At 35.9% G+C, this 21,987-nt stretch overlaps 3 protein-coding genes across 3 annotated transcripts in view; 2 read left to right on the top strand and 1 right to left on the bottom strand.

Moving 5' to 3' along the window:
- Nucleotides 1–7,255, top strand: part of LOC140757864 (uncharacterized) — a 31,668-nt gene extending 24,413 nt beyond the window's left edge. The window contains exons 9-17 of the mRNA XM_073093735.1: nucleotides 246–304; nucleotides 1,463–1,510; nucleotides 2,025–2,201; nucleotides 2,488–2,614; nucleotides 3,064–3,166; nucleotides 3,525–3,637; nucleotides 4,981–5,104; nucleotides 6,009–6,181; nucleotides 7,145–7,255. Of these exons, the coding sequence (XP_072949836.1) occupies nucleotides 246–304; nucleotides 1,463–1,510; nucleotides 2,025–2,201; nucleotides 2,488–2,614; nucleotides 3,064–3,166; nucleotides 3,525–3,637; nucleotides 4,981–5,104; nucleotides 6,009–6,181; nucleotides 7,145–7,175 (955 nt within the window). The 3' untranslated portion in view covers nucleotides 7,176–7,255. The remainder of the gene's footprint in view (nucleotides 1–245; nucleotides 305–1,462; nucleotides 1,511–2,024; nucleotides 2,202–2,487; nucleotides 2,615–3,063; nucleotides 3,167–3,524; nucleotides 3,638–4,980; nucleotides 5,105–6,008; nucleotides 6,182–7,144) is intronic.
- Nucleotides 7,256–10,987: 3,732 nt separating this feature from the next.
- LOC140742388 (FAST kinase domain-containing protein 4) lies at nucleotides 10,988–18,276 on the bottom strand. Its single transcript, XM_073073319.1, has 11 exons — nucleotides 18,178–18,276; nucleotides 17,800–17,968; nucleotides 17,139–17,326; nucleotides 16,215–16,442; nucleotides 15,398–15,570; nucleotides 14,663–14,888; nucleotides 14,263–14,413; nucleotides 12,890–13,120; nucleotides 12,034–12,100; nucleotides 11,840–11,945; nucleotides 10,988–11,232 (listed from the first exon to the last, which is right to left on the bottom strand). Exons 2-11 carry the CDS (start codon nucleotides 17,966–17,968, stop codon nucleotides 11,113–11,115), a joined length of 1,659 nt encoding a protein of 552 aa, XP_072929420.1. The 5' UTR covers nucleotides 18,178–18,276; the 3' UTR covers nucleotides 10,988–11,112.
- A 220-nt stretch (nucleotides 18,277–18,496) lies between these two features.
- LOC140742387 (uncharacterized) overlaps nucleotides 18,497–21,987 on the top strand; it is a 98,982-nt gene continuing 95,491 nt past the window's right edge. Inside the window, exon 1 of the mRNA XM_073073318.1 lies at nucleotides 18,497–18,613. The gene's annotated coding sequence lies outside the window, so the exon portion shown is untranslated. The remainder of the gene's footprint in view (nucleotides 18,614–21,987) is intronic.

The following is a 21,987-nucleotide window of genomic DNA, read 5'->3' as shown; positions in this document are numbered from 1 at the left end:
TTTGAGTAACTCCCATTATCCAAAAAAATAAGAGTTCACAGCAAATTTTCATGAACGCGGGCGCTCGTCACCAGTACAGTACTCGATACAATTCGAATTCTCAAACAAACCTATGAGAATGTTCCGGGTCATTGAGAGCGGATATAACAACAAGACGTACACAATACGTTATTTTTTTAAACAAGGTATTATTTTCGTTTTGATTCACACTTTAGGAATTTTCTTCTCACATTCGCCGGTTGAATTTTGGGCACGAATCATCTCAATATGCTGAAGTGTTTTGTTGTTGTGATCTTGTATTTGGGTAAGCTGTTTTGTTTAATAGTGGTAGACGTATATTGGCTATGTAGAGGGTAGGACGTTGAATCCAAGACAGTTTCTAGAAACTCTACTCTAGACTGGTTCAAAGTTACTTGAGTTTTAGAAAAGAATTATCGCTTACGTAAATGGTCTAGAAGTAAATAATAAAGAAGCCTAAATGCTTTGAAGTTCTTCATAACGTTTTAAAATGTGTGTGAAGTTGATTAGATTACATTTGGACAGTGTGGTGGTTTATAAAACGCAAAAATTTACTACGTCACTTCAAAATTGGTCCTTTGGAAGTCCGAGCCCAGCACATGGACATTGGACAGTGGTGGTTTGATACTGTTTTGTGCATTTAACATGTGTTTAAAGTCAATGCTCCTGGGTAAACAATAGCTTTTTTGCAACAAACCTTCGTTATATACTACTAAGAACATGAACTTCAGTGTAATCTAAACAAAAATAGAGCACATATTGAAAGTTAAAATAAAAATCAAGAAGTAAAAATAACTAGTCCTCATATAACTTTTACTTTATAGACATGTGTAATTAATTTACTCAGACTCAGATATGTCGATAGAATTACTAGGTGTCATTCTAATTATGTAAATAAATTCGAACATAGTCATAAATGCTGATTAAAGATTAATATTAAAGATTCTACCTTCTACAAGATGTCACGTAATCTGGCTGCACAAAATATGACCAGTTACAGGCGTCAGACTTAATACGTATCAAGAAATAAAAATGTCTGAATGTGCGTCAATATTTTTTATTCAATTAGATAGCAGTTATGTATGCAGATTATTTGACATGTAACAGAACCGGATGATGATCAGCTGAGAGATGAGGATGAGGATGAGGAACAGCGCTGTTCGGTAAGGAGGTACCACCGTCAAGCATTTCTTACGTTTCGGTGAAAGGGTATGGATGCCGGCTGACTTATATATGTCGCAACCATGTAAGACCTCAGGAGTGACAACACATCTATGAACGACTTTAACGTAGAACCTGTATTTTGTACTTAGTTGATCATATATAGGTACATGCGACAAAGACCATTTACCACCAGAAATCAGGTGTACTACAAGCTCACTAACTACTGTATTTTCTAAAAAACAGACATATTAGATAATATAACAAATTATATTGTCCACAGATATAGTAGTATCAGTTATCGTCTACGGGCCAGTTTGGAGTTATGATGGTATGTGAGTTATTTGTGTCAATACATTATTATTTTTACGTCTAAGAATTTGAAAAATTAGAATTTGTAGTGTAACCATTATCTTAAATTTCCTCATGAAGGTTGTTGGGACCATGCTTACCACAACTATGTAATAATCGAATAATATTTTATAAATAATATCTTATACAATTGTATTCAGGTTTCGCTTAAGTAGTTTTGCCAAATCATGTTCAACGGAAGATATCCTTTTCATAGAGTTTCAACCATACTTTGATCCATTTTGCACCTTACCTATTTGCGTTTTGCTCATACAATAAGTGGTACTCATCATCATCAGAACAAAATGACCTGTTTTTCATCACCATCACCATTACATAATAATATAACATCTATGTTCTACTTATATTTGCGAGTATAAGCAGGACATCTACTCGTACTTATAATCCCGTGCAGAATTTATTCTCCATCCTATTTCTGCATAGAAAATGGTATTTCCAATAAATTAAACATGTCCTTTTAATGTTTAATTTAGACGAAACAAACTGGCCCGGTGAACTCTGCAGGACAGGGGGCAAACGGCAGTCCCCCATCGACATCCGGTCCATCGATGTTATCAAGGATTTCTCGGGACACTTCATCAAGTACGGGGCCCTTAAGTTCATGGACTATGAACAGGTGCTGGTCTCGGGGTTCAACAATGGACATACAGGTAAGCATTCTTGAACAGTGTTTCTTCCAAAAAACGAGTAAAGAAACAGACAAAAAAGTGCCCGTCACGGGACAGCAAAACTCACGTTTTTAAATTTGATTGCAAATTCAACAACATTAAATATTAAATAGAAAAGTAGAACAACTTGAAGTCTATCACAAAGTCCACAAAATACATTGGGATGCCTCATTTCGATGGCATTGCGATTAAGAATTTGGCAATATGGTAGATAACAGGAATATTACTAAAAGCAGATGTAGATACAGAAGCACTGTCTCTCTTCTAGTTCAGTTCAGCACGGACGGCGAAGTATCAATGCATCCAACGGTGACCGGAGGTCCTCTGAAGCACGTGTACCGGCTGGAGCAGCTCCATTTCCACTGGCTGTCTGAACACTCCATAGACGGGATCAAGTAGGTTCTAGGCAAGAATCAATCATGGATTTACGAATGTTAAAGATGGGAGAATTCTTATGGTTCGATGACGTCAGTATTTATTTAAATATTTATTGTAACACAAATACAAGGTTAAGGTACAACAGGGTAAACTTAATGCCTGATGGCATTTTCTACCAGTCAACCCTTAGTGAATGGGGAAAATTTGCAGTATCATCGCCATTTTTTACAGGTGTAGCTTTATTAGTCTGTTTTCTTATAGTACTTTCATTGGTGTGTTTTCTTATAGAATTATAGCAATAAAGCATATAGTTCACATAATGGTAAGTAGCTACTGCCGTCCATGTTTTTAACCCCAAATAAAATCATTGCCTCACAAGCACTAGTGCAGCAACTGTAAATTACATACAGGATTTTGCGTAGGTAAGTGAAACTAAGAATTCTAGAATTAATCTGTATTATTTCAGATATCCAATGGAAATCCACTTCGTACACGTGAGGTCAGACTTGACGGTAACCGCTGCTCTTGCCAAGCGGGACGGCCTGGCTATAGTATCAGTTTTCTGCAATGTAAGTAATAGACCGGAGATAACAGCTTTACATACCTAAATTGTTTACCTTGTCTGAGTTGCCTGGACAAGACCAGTGCCAAGTACTTAATTTTTTTTTCTAAAGAAGCCCTTTCAGCAAAGGAATAAAAGCTACAAGTTCTCAGTGCTCTTCAAAAAAAGGTGCATGGTAGCTCTTAGTTTTCTAAACGTTCAGCTGATGGCAAGTAGTTTCCATCCGCTGTAGCTTGTCTGCCTTTTTTTTACGAGGGGGAAACCTTCAAAAGGTACCCGTCGTCATGGGAGTGACGCCGGGTTCTAATCGCTAGGTTTGTATATAAAAGTAACTGTTTCGAAATAATAATAATGTTTTGTTGAAGATCCAAGCTGACTTGGATGACTACCAACAAGAGGCGTCAGATGAAATCATGAGACACATACCAAACCTGCTGACCACCGGAGACAGGGTCAGCGGCATCATTTTGGACATGACGTAAGACAAATTCTAAATATTTACCATATTGTCTTGTAAGTTTTACTTAACAACATGGCATAATTCTAAATCTGTTTCTAAACTGTGTCTTTATGCGGTAGAATATGAATAGATCTTGAAGAAACTTTTCGTCAAAGATAAATGGAACAGGGAATAACATGGTTCTACGTGTATTTTTGGGTCTAAAAATTGACAAGGGTATACTTAGTAATGCTTGCAACATAAATCATTAAGAAAATGTCGCAAAAATAATACTTACGATTTGATAAAGAACTAAGAATTCTTGCTATTTGAAAAAAAAAATAAACGAAATCTATATAAAATGTTGCGTAAGCTGTGTTACCATTTGCATAGTACAAAAACATAGCTTATTGTAACATAAAGATGACTAGTACCGCAAAATGAATACGGGCTCTGCAACAAAATTCTTCCCGTAAAATCTGTTTAATTTTCGTGCAATTTTGCAATTATCACGGGACATCAAGAGTATTTAAAAACTAAATTTTGATAGTGTACGATCCACTTGGTAACAATGAAGACCACAATGTTACATCTCACAGGGATCTAGAATGTAGGTTACGTCTAAATTTTAATGTTAATTTCCGTTGTTTTCTTTAATGGGCATTAACAAGGTTATCAAAGAGGTCTATAAACTTGGAATTGAGTGGGTGGCTCCTAATTATTCTTCTTCAATTTTGTGATTAAGCCATTTTCTTATTAGGTGATTTCCTTATTCAGTGCATTTCGAATATTGGTTGCATAACTCAGTTACGTATGATATAAAAACTATAAAACGATAAATTTTATGTCTTGTAAAGCTATGAACTAGTTTTCAGCATACTGATTTTAAAGAAATTCACATTTGTTGAATGTTTGCGATATTTTTTACATACCTTACCTATCGTTAGGTACGTCATGAAATATTTACATGTTAGATAATATAATCTAACTACCTAGTAGTAATAAATAATACAAAATTAATTATATTCTTAAGCATTACGTAAGATTTAACTACGCTTTACCTTTTTTTTTCTCGAGGGTGAAACCTTCAAAAGGTACCCGACGACGTGGGAGCGACGCCGGGTTATGTGGGATTTTTACCGCACTAAAACCCCCCCGGTGGCCGTCCTCAACCCTTGTTGGAGAACTCCGACGGAACACAACCGGAGCACTCCAAGCGCGATGCCCCGATCGGGTTTTACCCTGGGGGAGCAGTTTTCGCTCCTCCAACTACGCTTTACCTTACCCGCTTTACCTACACGAGGAATTGATTACAAATACGCATTAGATTATATTATGTTTTGATATTTTCTAACATTACAATTTTAACATAAAACTTGCAGGAAACTACTCAGTTCTAACAAGGAGTCATACTTCAGCTACTTGGGTTCCCTGACATCACCAGAATGCAACGAGGTGGTCATTTGGATCATCTTTGACAAGCCCATATACATATCTGATGCGCAAGTAATATATTCATTTATTTAATAGTTTACCGCTACTCAATACGAAAATCTACCAACCTCATACAAGGGTGCCAAGTTCAAAATACAAGAATTTCATATACCAGTTGTCCGTTGGATGCCGTTGACTTCAAAATAACTTTAAGTAAATATTATACATTACTTACCTTTAGTAAAACAAGTGTAACTCAGATAACAAAAAATATTTCTCTTGTTTGTCCGAGACTGCAAACTGAATATTAAGTAGCTAAATTATATTATTTGGATGAAGGTCTCAAAACTGTGAATCGTGGAATGATTTTTCTTTGAGATTAAACAACGTTGTAGATGCTTATTTGGTTGATTCACTCCACGGATTCACTCAGAGAGTTGATAGTGGTAAATGTTACTTAGAGTACCCATGTCTCAAAAAGAACAATAAGCAATCGATTTAGTCGTAACCAAAACTATTACATTTTGCCACAGTCTTAAAATGGAAACATAAAAAGGAAAATTCGTAACTTCATTGGAATGACAGTGTCGCCATCTGTCGAAAATTGGTCGTACCAACTCTGAAACCATCGTGGGCTCAGCTTTGCTAAAGATCATCACTTGATCAAATGCATTTTTTACAATTAAATCTTTACTAATATCGATTAAAATAATCGATTTTTTTGGTCCAAAAGATCGATTCTCAGATTAATCGATCTTAGATCGCCATCCCTAGTTCCCGTGGGATTTCCGGGATAAAAACTATCTTATATCCTTTCTCAGACTATCTTTGTACAAAATTTCATTTAAATCGGTTCAGTGGTTAAGGCGAGAAGAAGAGACAAACAGACAGACAGAGTTACTTTCGGATTTATAATATTACTAATTAAGAATATTCCTTCATTATTTTAATTCAACTTTTTTATATATTTTCCCAGTACCGTCTCTTCGGCAAGATCGGGGTGGGTCGGCACAATTTCCGCAGCTTACAGGCGCTGAGCCACCACCTGGTGTTCCAGCCGCCCTCCGCCTTCGTCACCACGCCCAAGATCGTGAGGATGCTCAACGACGCCATCAAAATGGTCACGGATTTCATCAGAAATATCACCACGTGAGTTTTACCACATTATAGCTTTATATATATATATATATATATATATAGATCTTATGTGCGTGTGTATGTCACTGAACTCCTCCTAAACGACTGGACTCATTTTGATGAAATTTGTAGTGTGTGTTCAAGGGGACTCGAGAATGGTTTAGATTCACAATTTAGTCCGTGACAAAAGTTTTTTTTTATTATTTTTTAATTCGTAAGTAGTTGTTGATTGCACAGGTCGCACAGGCAGGCGGCTTGCTTGGCGCCTAGAGGCTAGAGAGTCACCTAGCGAGTAGCTTCGACGGCTTTACCAATTTTCACCAAATTTCATATGCGTATTCAGTAGGTCTGAGAATCTGCTACTATCTACTTTTCATACCCCTAAATGATAAGGGTTGTTCCCCCTTTTTATTTATATGGCAACACAACGTTTGCCGGGTCAGCTAGTACACAATAAATATATATATCGAGTACACTTATTGGTATGTAATTAAATTTTTTGGTAGTTAGGATTTTTTTGTCAACCGGCTTTTAGGAATCCGGTTGCGTTCCCTGAAGATGGCTATCCCAGCGCCGGGGATAGCCACCGGGAGGGTTTTAGTGCGGTAAGAATCCCACATAACCCCGTGTCGCTCCCACGACAAAGGGAACCTTTTGAAGGTTTCCCCCTCGTAAACAAAAAAAAAAGGTTTTGTGAAGAAATAGCAATATAGTAAGTGGCCACTATCAACCGTAAGCGGTTGTTATTAACCTCATAGGATTGGAATCGTACCTTATGTCAGCGAAGATGCGTTGCTACCTTGGGACTAAGTTGGAATGCTTCGTTCGTAGCGAAAAAAATCTAAGTCTATGGCTTCGTGTGTCTCCCTAGGCACACTCTTCTAACCACAACACAGCAGCTACTACCATCAATTCCTTTTTACAACAGCTCTTAATGTTAGATTATACTCGTAGTAATTTTAACCTTTGTTTTAGGTTTATGTCCAAAGGGATGAGGACTCCATAACTAACAGCCATAAATACAAATAGGAAATAAGTTGTTTACCGTAAGTTTGTATATAAATAAAATATTGTTGTTTTGTTTTATTTATTCTTTCTTTTACGAGAATTGTGTGTTACACAACTTCAATGCGTTAAAAATATTTAAAGTGACATTTAATATACGATCACGCATCGTCACATTAAAACGACAGGAAGTAGTTCTACACAAGATTGGTGCATGCATGGGTGCCCCTATATAGTACAGGAGTAGCAGACGAGCATGCAGTCCACCTGATAGTAAGTTGCTACTGCCACCCATTTGTAATAAATCCCAGACAGGATTAAATTCCTACCTGAGGTCGACTACATATACGCCACTTTCCCTGAGGACTAAGGAACGCCTTGGAAAAGTATGTCCCCCTGGCACCTTTTAAACCAGAACACAGCAGCGCTTAACACTGCTATTATTAGGTAGATATATTATTAGTATTAGGATTAATAGAAAGAACAAGTATATTTTCATACTTATTTTATTTAATAATATTAACAACATTTCTATACATAGTGTGCATAATGCATATGCACCATCGCTCACGCCATTTCATTAGGTATAGGTATGGAATAATTAATTGCATGGTTTTGAAAACGATACACTGCTGCTATAAAGTGGAATTTACCACTGGTGGATTCAGGAGGGGGGCTAAGAGACTAACCCTTTTAGAAAATCTAATAATGTAGTTAAGCCCATCCATTATCTTTTAAAGAACAGAAAAAAATCTGAAAGATAAGTAGAACTTCCGTCCTCTGCACTTTCAATTTATTTCGGAGACTGAATATGCCCTTATATTGTTTCTCGTTATACGATTTTTTTTTTCACCCATCTCTATTCATGGAGGACAACAAACCAAGAACCTACACAGCGAAAATCCTGAATCCGCCACAGCATATGGCAGTGACACTATTAAATTTTGACCTGGAGACTTATAAATACCTAGGTTTAAGATAAATCGTTGCAGGTAAATGGTCTAAGGTGAAACTGAATAATACATAATATTCGAATCCGTGTCATACTTTAATAATCTCTATAGTCCGATTCATAATTAGGGGTCCAAAATGTAAACAAAGGTGACAAAGGTGTTGACCTATCAAGAAAATATGTGTCAAATGGCAGTTTCTTATTTTTGATAATATTAAATTAATACATCGATACTAAAATAATAATCTAAATAAATTAAAATCAATTCACATTTTCCAATATTTATATTAACTCAATTTAATTTCATACAGTAATAATAATAAAAAACAAGATTTATGAGAGAAAATTAAATTGTGATAATGGTCACACAATCGGCATCCAACACATTTTTTGTGCCGCCATTTTTAAGTTTCGTAGTTGATATTATTCATTTTTGTGATCGTGATCGAACTCGATTTTTTTCTAGTTTTCTTGGCGCGTTTTTTTTAATTGTGTGCAGTTATTAAGTTTTTGTTTTATGTTGAATTTTGTGAAATTTTTCGTTTCTTGTTAATTTTTTAAGGTTTACAATACCTGTAATCGAATTTTGGCAATGACATTTCTTTGTTTACATTTTGGACACCTAATTATGAATCAGACTATAGATACTTTATGAACTGAGTAGCTACACCACACTTAAAAGAAACATTATTCAATGTATTACAAAATGTAATTATGTAATGTAACTGTTATCGGCCTTCAGATATTAGATCATTTAACAAATACCTACAGTTTTTATACATATACCATAGATTAGTAAAGATACTTCGCCGCCTTGAAATTGAATGAAGCCACAAACGGCTTATTAGTAAGTTCTTTTTTTGAATTCTTGACAAATAAAAACATTTTTAGAGAAAATTTACGAATAAATAACTAATACTGCGTAATTTACATAATAAATAAATAATTATTTCAAATATTTTAGGGACATTTTAGCACGGAGACGTGGCAAAACTTTTTTACGCAACTATTTCAATTCTCAAAACTGGGTAGATTTTCTTGTTAGGAGTGAGTAATCTTTACTAATCTATGACATATAAGATATCTCTATTTTTTCCAAAAACGAAAACAATGGTCCGATAATAACGGCATAGAAAATTAAATATCGCCTCCTAAGTAAGATTTAGGACACTGATTTAAATATGTGAAGTTTTAGTTTAAAACAAAATATTCATTTCACTACGGTACATTGGTACACAATAATTTACTTATTCTAATATAACACATGTTTTCAAACATTCTCACTACAAGTAAAGGAAACTGTATGTGTTACACTGTGGTGTTACAAAAACTAATTATTCTTTTACATTTCAAATTATTGCAGTATTTATGTATTATAAGACTAACATACATCTCTGAGCTTTCCGTGTTTAAATTTAAATTGAACTATCAAAACTCAGGTAATTACTTTATAAGTATTAGATATAAAGAATACTCAACGTAAATTTCTTACAACATTTTATTAGGGATCAAGAAATAGCTCTTGATTAAGTACAAATTGTTTGGTCTCAGCCAATTCTCATTATGTAAATTGTAAAACGAATTATAACCCGGCATATCGTGAGAACTCTATCATGAATTTAAATAATAATAATGTGTTCCCTTATCCAAAAAAATGAAGTTGCAGTAAAAGGGTGAATTGTATGATTTCTAATTAATTTTAACACGTAACGAGCACGTTGCGTTGACGTCATATATGCGTACACAGTAGTGTGCAAACCAAAATTCGCATATATGACGTCAACGCATGCATGGTATACTTACCATACATGATGTTCATATATAACAAATATAGCCTTGTTGTTACCCAACGCAGTATGAACAACATTTTCGGTCGACAAAAGTTGTTCGGTCAAACTGTAGCGACCGATTAGAAACAAAATATTTGAAACTGAACTGAATACAACTTCGTTTGTTACTCCTACAACCACAAAGTCACGTGAACTATTAAAATCTCGCATACAAAAGTCAAAGTTACAGATTTCACCATTTAAAAATTGATATGGAAACATGTACCTAATTCGGACAAACAAAACATTTGCATAAACGAACTTAAATGGTAACAATAATTTATTACAGCCATAAACTACGATTATATAATATATATGTATTGTAAACAGTGGTTCCCAACTTTGTTGACTATTGGAGCATTTCTTTTTAGCGAGGACAACAAAATTCTAAAATATTTAGGATTAAGAATGGATTTAATAAAATTATATTAATATTTCGATGAAGCCTATTTTTAGCGGATCATTAGTTAAGAACCACTATTGTTAGGAACAACCATGCATTAAATGACTGTGAAAGAAGTAATTAAAGACCTTCTTCAAATCACATAAAATAATTGCTATGATATCTTATCGAATTTATATTTTCTGACTTCATATTTATCTACTTTCAAAAAATGTTCAAAAAGAAATATGCTTGTAGGAAGAAATTACAAATCTGGCAACACTAAACTGAAAACGTCATATCCAAATGTCAATTTGACTTAAAGCCCGTCAAACTATAAATTGTTGCATAAAATGAACATAGCGACTACAGAACAAAATATTTTCGTTACGCATTGTTCTCATACGCGCATTGTCATTACAAAATCACTTTACACTAAGGCTGAATTCCCACTGGCTACTATCGCTTGAGTTGTAGCTTTAACGGTTAAGTAGTAGTTAACGCAATTGTCAAAACTGTCAAACTGATTGGAGATCAATACAGCCGCGCAAACAGCCTGTTGACAGATTTTCAGACTAAATTCGAACATATGGGCTCGTAGGGTATTGAAACAAATTGGACGCCCGAGCGGCTGCGAAAATGGTATGTGACAATTTCACACGCGATAGTAACCAGTGTGCACTCAGCCTAACGGACAGTCACAATGTCAAATCTACCCTCATCGATAAAACAATACTAGAGTACTGTACAGTTCTATACAAAAATCACTATTACTCTACGATGACCCCTCACAGTTGATGAGGGCCTTTAGCTTCTTCTCGATATACTGAACCCGGGACACTAGCTTGTCTTTCGGATTGTACTCTGTGTACGGTATTTGGAGTACTTTGTAGCCCTGGAAAAATAAAAGCGAATTATAGTAAGTACTCACGAGAAATTATAATTTTTTATATAGGCTGGGGATATCAGGCTTTTTAACTTTGCTTCATAGGGGCATTTGAGAAATTTTTTTGGAAACATACAACAAAGAAATATCCAAGATTAGAATGCTACTTAAGATCAGCCACAAGTGCATTGCAACTTCCGTGTATATATTTAGAACACCTTTTTTTTGTTCACCTTCAAAAGGTCTGGTGCTGGTGCTTTCTATAGTATGAGGGTAGGTGCGTATTTGTCTTGACCCATACGTCACTACTGTCATAAGTTGCCGCCTGTGAGTCACTTTGTGCGCAACAATCAGCCTGAACGGACGTGATGAGGCATTAGCAAACCAAACAGTTAAAAGTGTCGGGAAGACTAACTTCACACACACTTCACACTTTTCAACCCAGAACACAACATTTTAATCTCATTATATGTTACCAAAAGTCAAACTTAATGAATTCATTATAAGAAACCTGCAGTTTGAGAGACACTGTCTACAACAACACTTTAAATTAAAGCGGCAAGCAGTGGTTTTGTCACAAAATATATATTTTTTAGAAATATTGCTATATGTATACCTTTAACTCAAGTAGCCTGGTGTACAGTTGGTTGACACCCAGTGGCACTGTGGTCTTCCTCGTCATGTCGTGGTAGTCCAGCCCTAGGACCGCTATCCTATGCACGCTGCGAACATAAACATGAAGATGTACATGATATATCACATATGAGACGGATATTCACTTATATCTTTTTAAAGGGAAAAAGAATTTACCTTTCATTATTTGCTGCTTTTTCTAATGGAACCGGATGGCATTTAGAGTCGACTGCGAATTCTGCATCTGTATTGAATAAAAACTTTAATTTTGGCACAGCCTCAAATAAAAACATCAATTCAATATTGAGGGATAGTAAAACATTTGTGGCCGATCTCAGGTAGGAATCTCATCTTATCTGGGTTTAATTATAGATATCCATGGACGGTAGTAGCCACTTATCAAGTGGAATGCATGCTTGTCTCCTATATTATAATCCAATCAAACCAATTCGCCGACCCGCGTGGTGGAGCGTTTACCATACCGGTTTGACGCGCAGAGGGTCTCGGATTCGGTCCCCGTCCAGACAGGTATCTAAATGATGAATTTATATTTCTGTTTCTGGGTCTGGGTGTTTGTGTATTTGTCTATGTGTGTGTCCATGGCACCCATGACACAGGGCATCCTAGTGAGGGCCGTGAGTGTAGAAAGAGTTTTAAAAAAAGAGTTAATTTTGTATTTTTAAAATTATTAATTTTCCATGTGTTTTGATTCTGTTTATGGGTACAATAAAGTATATATTATTATTATTATTATTAATTTATTTATATCACGGCGTGCGTAAATGGACGTTTTACGCACGCTTCGCGTGCGCAAAACCCCCATTTCCGACCCCGTAATATAAAATTTTATACAACACGCGGACGAAAAATGTTTTTCTCGTATTGTAATGTACTATTGTGAGTAAGATCATTGTAATTGTTTTACATAATCGCTTATCCTGCCACTGGGTGCCTTACTTCGTCTTATCTATAAATTATAATTAAAATTAAATAAATATTAAAAACATATTAGCAAATTTATCAAAAACCTCACCAAAAACGAACCCCATGCCAGTCTGGCACTCCTTCTTTAAGAAAGCCTCAGCGGAGACCAGACTCTTGAAGGTGTCCATGATGCTCTGCACATAGAGCGCCTTCTCCTTAGTGTAGAGCAAGGGCACGCCCACAGAGATGTCCTCGGGCAGGCGCGGCGACGGTGCCTTAGATTGGAGCGCCACGTACGCGTCGATAGTCATAAGCTTCCGACGCGCGGGGATTGGGATCTCTGGAAACATATTTGGTTATCTTTAAAGTTATAGTATAAATCCAGGACAAGAGATCGCATAACAAGAAGACGAGAGGAAAACCTAAAATTAACATTGGGTTTCCTCTGGCCTAGAAGAGGAAATAACAGATATCAATGTAAGGAGTTGGAGGAGGCCTATGTCACAAGGCACGCCGAAATAAGAGATATTTTATGAAAATAGAGTAACTACATTAAGAAAAACATGTGCATAATTTGGAAATAAAGGGCATTAAATATTATTATAAAGTCATAGTTTCTGAAGGTGGTAGAACACTTTGTGGTTCGACTCTGGCGGCATCACCTCCACACCTATTTCTGCCTCATAACAGCAGTGTTAGGTTCTGTTGTATTCCGTTTGAAGGGTGTGGTAAGTGGAGACTTACTTTTCCGAGGCGCTCCAGCTTAGTCCTCAGGGGTAGCGGCACATCTATGGCCGACCTCAGGTAGGAATATCTAATCCTATCTGGGGTGGATTACAGATGTCCATGGGCGGCAGCAGCCACTTACTATCAGGTGGACTGCATGCTATCACACGAGCATGCAGTCCACCTGATAGTACTCCTATATTATAAAAAAAAATAGTATACTGCACTCGTCTAAGTATACTAGACTCTTAGAGACAAGTTTTGAAAAACAAATCAGTGTATTTTTAGTGTAGGGCGGCATTAGGCGTACTGTAACACATATTGTTTCGGGCTTATTCTCTTGTTTTTTTAAATAGAGTCCAAATCACTCTATTTGTCGTTTGCGCAATTAAAATTTGTTTAAAAGCATAAAAATGTTTTGTTAATACAGCCAAATAAGTTTAGCTTCCTTGATGCATACAAAAGTTTACCAGTGTTACTTAACCTGATTGCAGAGGGTAATGTTTGGAGCATATAGACGTATGTACGTACGTGTCTCATTCTTTAACACGCCCAGGCGCCCACCTGATCATTTTGTTGTGTTCTTATAACTTCCCAGAAGTAGGTTTTAACATCACATACAAATGTTTCTCCCTTACATCTTCAAATCCAAACTCAACAGCACTTAACACTGCTTATAAGGCAGATATAGTTGTGACGGTAGTACCTTTAACATCAAACCATAAAGGGTTCTACCAAGTTATAATATAAACTAACCACCAGCTGACAGAAGCTTGTCAATAAACTCTGGCTGCAGCGTGGACACGAGTTGTTGCATCGTGGCCTTGTTGAGCGTCAGCAGCGAGAATACCAGGTCCAGCCAGCATGAGGACTTTACCATCTCCTCCTCTTTCAGGGCCACTGCATCCTGAAAATGTGATGAAGGGGAATCATCAAGGTCAAGGTCATTATCAAGGTAGGGCCGGCGTAATCAGTGGGTGAATATAGGGTTTGATCTTACTGCAGCATAAAGCTAACTTACAACCAGTATATTATATGATCTGTACCACACTAGTTTTGTCTTAAGGTAAAGCCCGCTCCACATTCTCGCGAGAACGCGAAAAGCACTAGAAACGAGAATGTGGAGCTGATACGGATCGGGAATGTGACATCTCACCTGCACCAATTCCTCGCCAAGCGATGGCACACAGTCCACAGTAGCCAGTGTGATCACGGCTGACGCGATATCGCTGGCTCTGCACACAGTCTTGTGGTCTTGCATCCACTCGCATATCGCTGATAGTACCGCCTCATGCCTGTACTTTAGATGACCGAGGGAAACCACTATTGAGTTCACTACCGCTGGTTTGTCTTGGTTCGATGGTAGGCAGTCGATGACGTCGCTGGAAATATAATGCTATTAAATGAAATAATATCTCGTCATAGTTATAGAACAAAGTCGGATTTAACAAATACCAAACTTTACAGGGCAGCCATGTAAAGTTATTCACAAACGTCATTTACTATGGGCGCATTTCAAATCCGTCGTTATAGCGACTGATTAATTTGAAAACTAAAGTACATAGATTTTTTTCTGTAATGCAGTAATAATGTTTAGGCAATATGTTATCCAAATATGATAAAAAGTGAATTTCGCATTTTTGTCAAATCCATCTTTGTTCTACGACTATGACGATCTGATTGTTGGCCATAAATAATATTATGCAGGAAATATATGCAAGTCTATCTTTATGTACGACTCTCATTGTGCATATATTATATGAGTATTTAAGTACTTTTGATATCACCACAGTTTTACACTGATTTTTATCACTGATAACATGAATTATATTTTTGTTAGATCCATGTACATAATACAAAAATAAAATTATATTACATACAAATTTCATACTTGCAAATTCTATCCAAAAGAATAGGGTCGGGGAAGTTCAATGAGGCCATAGAGAACAGAAGATCAGCAGATTTTTTCAGGTCAATTGCTTCTGGCTGCTTAGTGATGTTATGGGAGAGGGCTCGTAGGAGTGGGGTGCTGCGCCTGCCTTTTTGATTGAGGGCTTTCATCACCTGATAATGAAATTTAGTTACAAAGATAAGTACAGTAATACCCCGACTTACGCGAATTCGGAGTTACGCGATTTTCAAATCTCGTCGCTTCTCCTATGGTTTGAGTGTCCCGCAATTCCCGATTATAAAAAATAAGCTTACTAACACTACCATTATTCATATAAAAATTTTTATTTGATGCGCGAAGTCAACACATTCGAAATCATACCATACGATGGTATGTACATGCAAACCCCGACTTACGCGAATTCGACTTACGCGGTTATCACTCGGTCCCACCAATTGTGTAAGCCCGAGGTATTATTGTATATTAAAAACAAAAAACAGGACTAATTAAAAATATAGCCCATGTCACTCCCACAATTTAGACGAATCCAATAAAACCAATCTTAAAATTCGTCAGCCTTTTGGGCTGTAAGTCATGCCAAATAATGTGATATACATGAACATGTATGCTCGAGAAACATTACCCTCCAACATCATGTAAAAAACCTATAATTAAGGATGGTTGTAATAACAGGAAAAATCTAGCTTACCAAAATATGACAGCACGAAAATTATATGACCTATCATAGAGTCATACAGTTCTAACATTACATACATAAGATAAACAGAAGAAATTTATAATGCAAAAGTTTTCATACCTTAATCATTTGAGGCAATGATAAGTTAGTTATAAGCCTGGCGGCCTCATCGTCTCCTGTGATGCTCAACACGGTGCTCAGGTCCTCGGCCATGGTGAGGGAACTCACAGCTTGCGAGGTGGGAGACCTCGCAAGGATGCGACACAGCTTCAGGAAGCGAGGATCCTTTTCAAAGTCTGCCAGTTGCACTTTGTTGCTGCTTGACCAATCTGAGAGTATTGATACCATCTAGAACAGAGTACAAGTGCATAATATCACCATAATTTTATATTATCTCAATCAGGAGAATTACAAATTGACACTTAGTCCTGACTCAATACCTCAAGGCTCCTTAAGTAATGACACATGGTTTTATTTGTATTGAAACTTGAGTTTCTTGGACTATTGAGAAGTTGACCCAAGGTTCCAATCCCAGACCGCACCTCTGACTTCTCAGTTATGCTTATTATTAGCAATGTATTATCAGTTGAAATAAAAGTGAAGTAAACTGCCTGAAATTTCTCAAAAAGAAACCCAAAGGTGGGTAAAGTCCAATCAACTCAAGTCAGTTCATACTTGGTCAGCATGATGAACAATGACCTAAACATTTATTCCGAGAAGATTCCTCTCATCTGCCATAAAACTAATAGCTGTTGGCTTAATAATGGGACAGTAATAAAGTTAAAGGTGGTAGAACTAACAGGTAATAACAGCAGTGTCAGGCACAGCTGTGTTCTGGTTTGAAGGGTGTGGTAAGGGAGACAGACTAGTCCTCAGGAGTAGCGGCGCATCTGTGGCTGATCGCAGGTAGGCATATGTAATCCTATCTGGGGTTGATTACGTATGTCCATAGGCGGCAGTAGCCACTTACCATCAGGTGGACTGCATGCTCATCTGCTACTCTTATGTTATAAAAAAAAAGTATTGAGTTAATGAAGATCATACCTTAAGAGCATGCCTCCGCGACACAATTGAGTTTTCAGCAACCACTAAGAGGCTGTTGACATCATTAGCCCTCAATATCTGAGAGTCTAGCTGCTGCATACGGCTTTGTTTCACGGATTTTGCACTTGGCTTCTTTTTTTCATCTACTTCTGGGGAATTCAGGGCTGCAAATGCAGCGGCTACCAAACCTGTTAGGATTTTAATTTTTATTAAATTTAGATATAAATTGTCAAGATTGCCTTGGTTTCTAGTTCTAGGTTATAAGCTGTGAATCAATGTAAGTATAAATATGCTTAACTTATATTAGTAGATCTTAGAATTAGATTTCAGATATTACACTACATTTTTTTTTAATCTCATCTAACCCTGCAATCTACATAGACACAGGATTTTACTACTGGTCATGGATTTATGAGTAACATTTACAAGCATTTAGCCCAATAATAAATACTTATGTTAATTTAATGTTATATAAAATTGTTTATATGTTATGGGTAGCAAAAAACGAAATAAATAAAAGTAAAGCCAACTGTATTTAAATTACATACATTGCTAAAGAGCTTTTTTTGTACTAAAATTTCTACAAGTAATTTTTTCATTGAAAAGATTTGAAATTTAGACCTTTAGATGTAAAATGTTTACTATACTGTTGGGGTCATACTTGCGTTTTCCTTCGTATCTTCGGTGTTACTTGGTACATTTTTATCTGAGATACTTCTTGAAGAATCAAATTTGTCAGTTTTGAACACCGTGGCCCCAGGGGCGGAGTAGCTCCTTAGGGTGGATCGTGACCCTAACCTCCAAATTACTAACCCGCTGAATTTCAGCATCTAAAAAGTTTAACAAGATTTCACTGACACTGTTACATAAAACTAAGCTTTTATTTACCTAAACTTAGCTTATAAAACCCGAAACACTGTACAACAACCAGAAAACAACCGAAAACCCACATTCTTACATCACGAACAAAAATAATTTTAAGAATGTATTGCAATGAAATTTATAAAATAAACTTTAATTATTGGGTGTTTTACGCTACCTTATATAATCTAATATAAAAATTAGTAATAAATTAACAATGTTTAGTACATTTACAAAACCTTAGGTTTTGATAACTTTGACAGATTTTACTGTGTTGTGTTGCCCTTTTAATACTTTAAAGAGACAGAATCAGATGATCTACTGCAACGATGAAGTAAATTAATTAAATATAACCATTTTTTGTAACCATAATAAAATGTGTATTGAGAATAATTTATTTTTAATATAAAATTAAAACTTAAAATTGGCGTGTTTTGTGTATTATCACTTATGGCAATCAATGCACTTCTACTTAATAAATTATTTAATCTGTGATTCCTTCAAGAAATTGCAAGCGGTCGCGGGTGGGAGATTTGTTGTGTTTTAAGTATTTTGAAATAAATGTTGTTTGAATGAAATAAAAAGTGAAGCCGACATTAAATATCAATAAAATGGTGAGTTTAACAATACTTGCATTGTACGTATATGAAATAGTGTATCGATTTAGGCTCTATTAACATTTAAGTTTTATCAGTTTGTGCTATTGGACTTTTAACGAATCTTTCCGTAAATTTAAGGTTCAATTACCTGTATTATTTTGTTAAAAAGAGTTTATTTAACGTAAGTACTTGTAAGAGAACATATTTGAATTCTAATTGCCGTATGTAGCGTATAATTACGACGCGAAATCATTCATTCCTATATGTATAAATAGTAATCTACCTTCAAGTTATCGATAAACGGTTTTCGCGCTTATCTTCCTTGCCCTTTCTCTCCACGACAGTAACAAGTAACATGTGAGCTATCAACAAAGAAATAAACTAACCCTTATCCTTAGTTCGTAAGGAGTCCTATTTTATGTGTAGATATAGATATCATACAAGAATGTATTCCACCTGATTGTAAGGTCACTGCTGCATGGACATAACCCTAAATGGCATTGGAATCCTTCCCGAGGTTGTTCTATTGCATTACTACCCCTGAGGACTAAGATGGAATGTCTCCTGTAAAGATCTCTGCCTTTTTGACCCTTCCACAATCCAAGACAAACCTAATTGTAAAATTTAAACGGTGTCATAAAAAATACTAAAACTGCTCAAAAAGTCTTCATTTTTTTGATGATGATTGAGATGAGCATGCAGTCCACCGGACGGTAAGTGACTACTGCCGCCCATGGACATCTGTAATCAACCCCAGATATGATTAGATATTCCTATCTGAGGTCACCCATAGTTGCACCGCTATCCCTGAGGACTCAGCTCGAATGCCTCAGAAAAGTATGTCTCCCTTACCACAACCTTTAAACCAGAACACAGCAGCACCTAAAACTGCTGTTATTATGTGGAAATAAGTGTGGCGGTGATGCCACCGGAGTTGAACCACATAAGGTTCTGTCACCTTTCTCATAGTCTCTTAATAGTATTAAATAAGTACAAATGCTGTCAGTGGTAGCTTGTATGTTATTGCTTTAAACATTGTAGTTATCTTTTAAGTTAAGTAGATGCTTAAGACTTATTATTTATTATGAGCACTTTACATAATCCGGACAAAATTACTATACTTTAGTGGAAGTATACTCTGAAATATAGGGCTCTGAAAGGGATCAGCAACCCATAGCCCTTCTATACCTGCATAAAAGTACCTATGAAATAATACCAAATTTTCAATAATCAATATAAACATTTGCAAATACTTTTTTTTATTCTTAAGGACCTTTTTTTGCCTAATTTTACCTACCTTTACTTTATTTAATGAATATGTGGTCTTTGTTGGTAAATAGATTGTTGAGCACTGTTCTAAACTCTAAAGCATAAAAATAGCTAATTTTATATGCCACTACTATATAACAATTAGACTCTAATATAATAATTGTACAAAAAGTCCTTATTGTTGACTATCTTACAATTACAATTTTGTACACCAGTACCACAAAGCTATGAGCACTAAACATGTTCTATCATCTATTCTATAGCCACTTGCATGGAATACAAATAGCCAATAATGAATTGCAAGTCAGCGTTTAAACTAAGCTGCACTGCAAATCCAATTTCCCTCTACCGCCTACCACTTGTCCACTGACATTAGTCCACATTAGCCAATTGTAGTCAGTTCATTGTTATTGTTTGTGTGTTGTGTTTGTGTTTATATGTGTGTTAGAATAATATTTGTGAACTGCTCAAAGAATTGCATTGGAATATTGTATTGTTTAGTTTGTAAGTATTCAGTAAAATTGTTAAAATTAAATAATTATGATCAATCTTAACACAAGTTTTGATGCCATATATATATAAAAAAAATAGTAAGGATGAACAACCCTTTTCCCTTGGGGCATGAAAAATAGATAGTAGCCGATTCTCAGACCTACTGAATATACATATTAAATTTGGTAAGAATCGATAAAGTCATTTCGGAGGAGTATGGTAACTAACATTGTGACACGAGAATTTTATATAATTATAAGACGAGTTTCAGGGTTTAAGCTATAACTTGACTAAGGCAAAAAAGTTCTTATTCTTATAGATATTTGTAACAGCATGGTATTGTATTATTGACTAAGTTTTGTGAATATTTGAAAAAATCGACAATGTTTGATAGACAAACCCTCCATGATTCAATGCACCTATAAGTCCTGCAATATTTGGATTCCATTGTTATCCAATACTTTCACTTTGACTATAAAGACTTAGGAATGCCAGTCATATGAATATGAGTATGGTTTGTAATAACGAAAACATAATTTGAACTACATGACCATTTACAGTTCTTGCCATAAGTAGACCATAATTGAGACTAAAATGTATGAGAACAGGTATCCATTGATAATTTTTTAACAATGGAGTAATAAACGGGCTAACATACCTGATGATAAGAGGTAGCTACTACCCATAGACACCTGTGACCAACCTCTTCTAGGTTCTATATGAAGCCGACCACGAACGTGTCGCCACTTCTTAAATGTAAGATGATCGCCTCATTTGTAAGTCAACCGGCGTCCACACCCTCCCACCGAAACGCAGAAGTTTCAGTTAGAAATGGGTGTAGGTTTGGTACCTCCTCGCTCAATTCAAGCTGGCTCTACCAACTTTCGAGTATTCTTTCCACCTATGGTGGCACCAAAAAATGCCTCGTTTGTTTAAAATCTCAAAACATTTACCAACGCACAGGGCAAATAGCGGCGTAATTACAATAGTAGGGCCTAATTAGTGTCAGGGCTCGCGTCACGTGTCTACGAAAATAGACACGTCTGTTTTCTTTTTGCCCTTATTTATATAGCTCATCTGGCAAACGGTGTGACGAGTCTGTTAAATGTTGAGTCTGATGAATCACCCAGGAACGATTAGGGCTCCAAAGGATATGGAAATTGACACCGTAGACTTACATGGACGATATGTTGTTAATATGTTGCATGTAATTGTCATTAATTATTTGTGTTAAATTTCAAGTGTCTATTTATTACAGTTCAAGAAATAAGCCCTGTGATGGATAGTCAGCGGAGGCTTGGTAATAGGGTTCCGTTTTACCCTTTGGATACATACCCAAATAATTAATTTTAAAAATCAAAAACCCGACTGCATCAAAAAGGCTGAAGTAGAATTTGCAAAAGCAGTGAAATAGGCATTTCATTATTTTTATCCAGAAAGCCAAATAGAAAGTTTCATAGTAGGTGTCTGCTTCAAAAACAAAAAATGTTCAAACAATATTATCCTATTTTATTTTATCCTCGTAGTGTTCATTTACGCTATATAAAGAACCTATGTGTAAAATTCCAGCACGCTTCAGTTCAGCGGTTTCCCTTTGCGTTGATCTCTGGCACATCAACTCTCTCATT

This window comes from Epargyreus clarus, unplaced genomic scaffold, assembly GCF_041222505.1.
Source record: "Epargyreus clarus isolate Ecla_fem2 unplaced genomic scaffold, WU_Ecla_fem_2.2 ptg000005l, whole genome shotgun sequence".
In the NCBI taxonomy this organism is placed as follows: Eukaryota; Metazoa; Arthropoda; class Insecta; order Lepidoptera; family Hesperiidae; genus Epargyreus; species Epargyreus clarus.
This window is presented reverse-complemented; position numbering and strand designations above follow the sequence as displayed.

Coding starts and splice junctions, on each gene's coding strand:
- LOC140742388 (XM_073073319.1), bottom strand. CDS start 17,968: ATGCTGAAATTCAGCGGGTTAGTAATTTGGAGGTTAGGGTCACGATCC. Junction 13,121..14,262: donor CAAGCTTCTGTCAGCTGGTG/GTTAGTTTATAT, acceptor ATATGTTTCCAG/AGATCCCAATCCCCGCGCGT. Junction 11,946..12,033: donor AAAGCAGCAAATAATGAAAG/GTAAATTCTTTT, acceptor TTATGTTCGCAG/CGTGCATAGGATAGCGGTCC.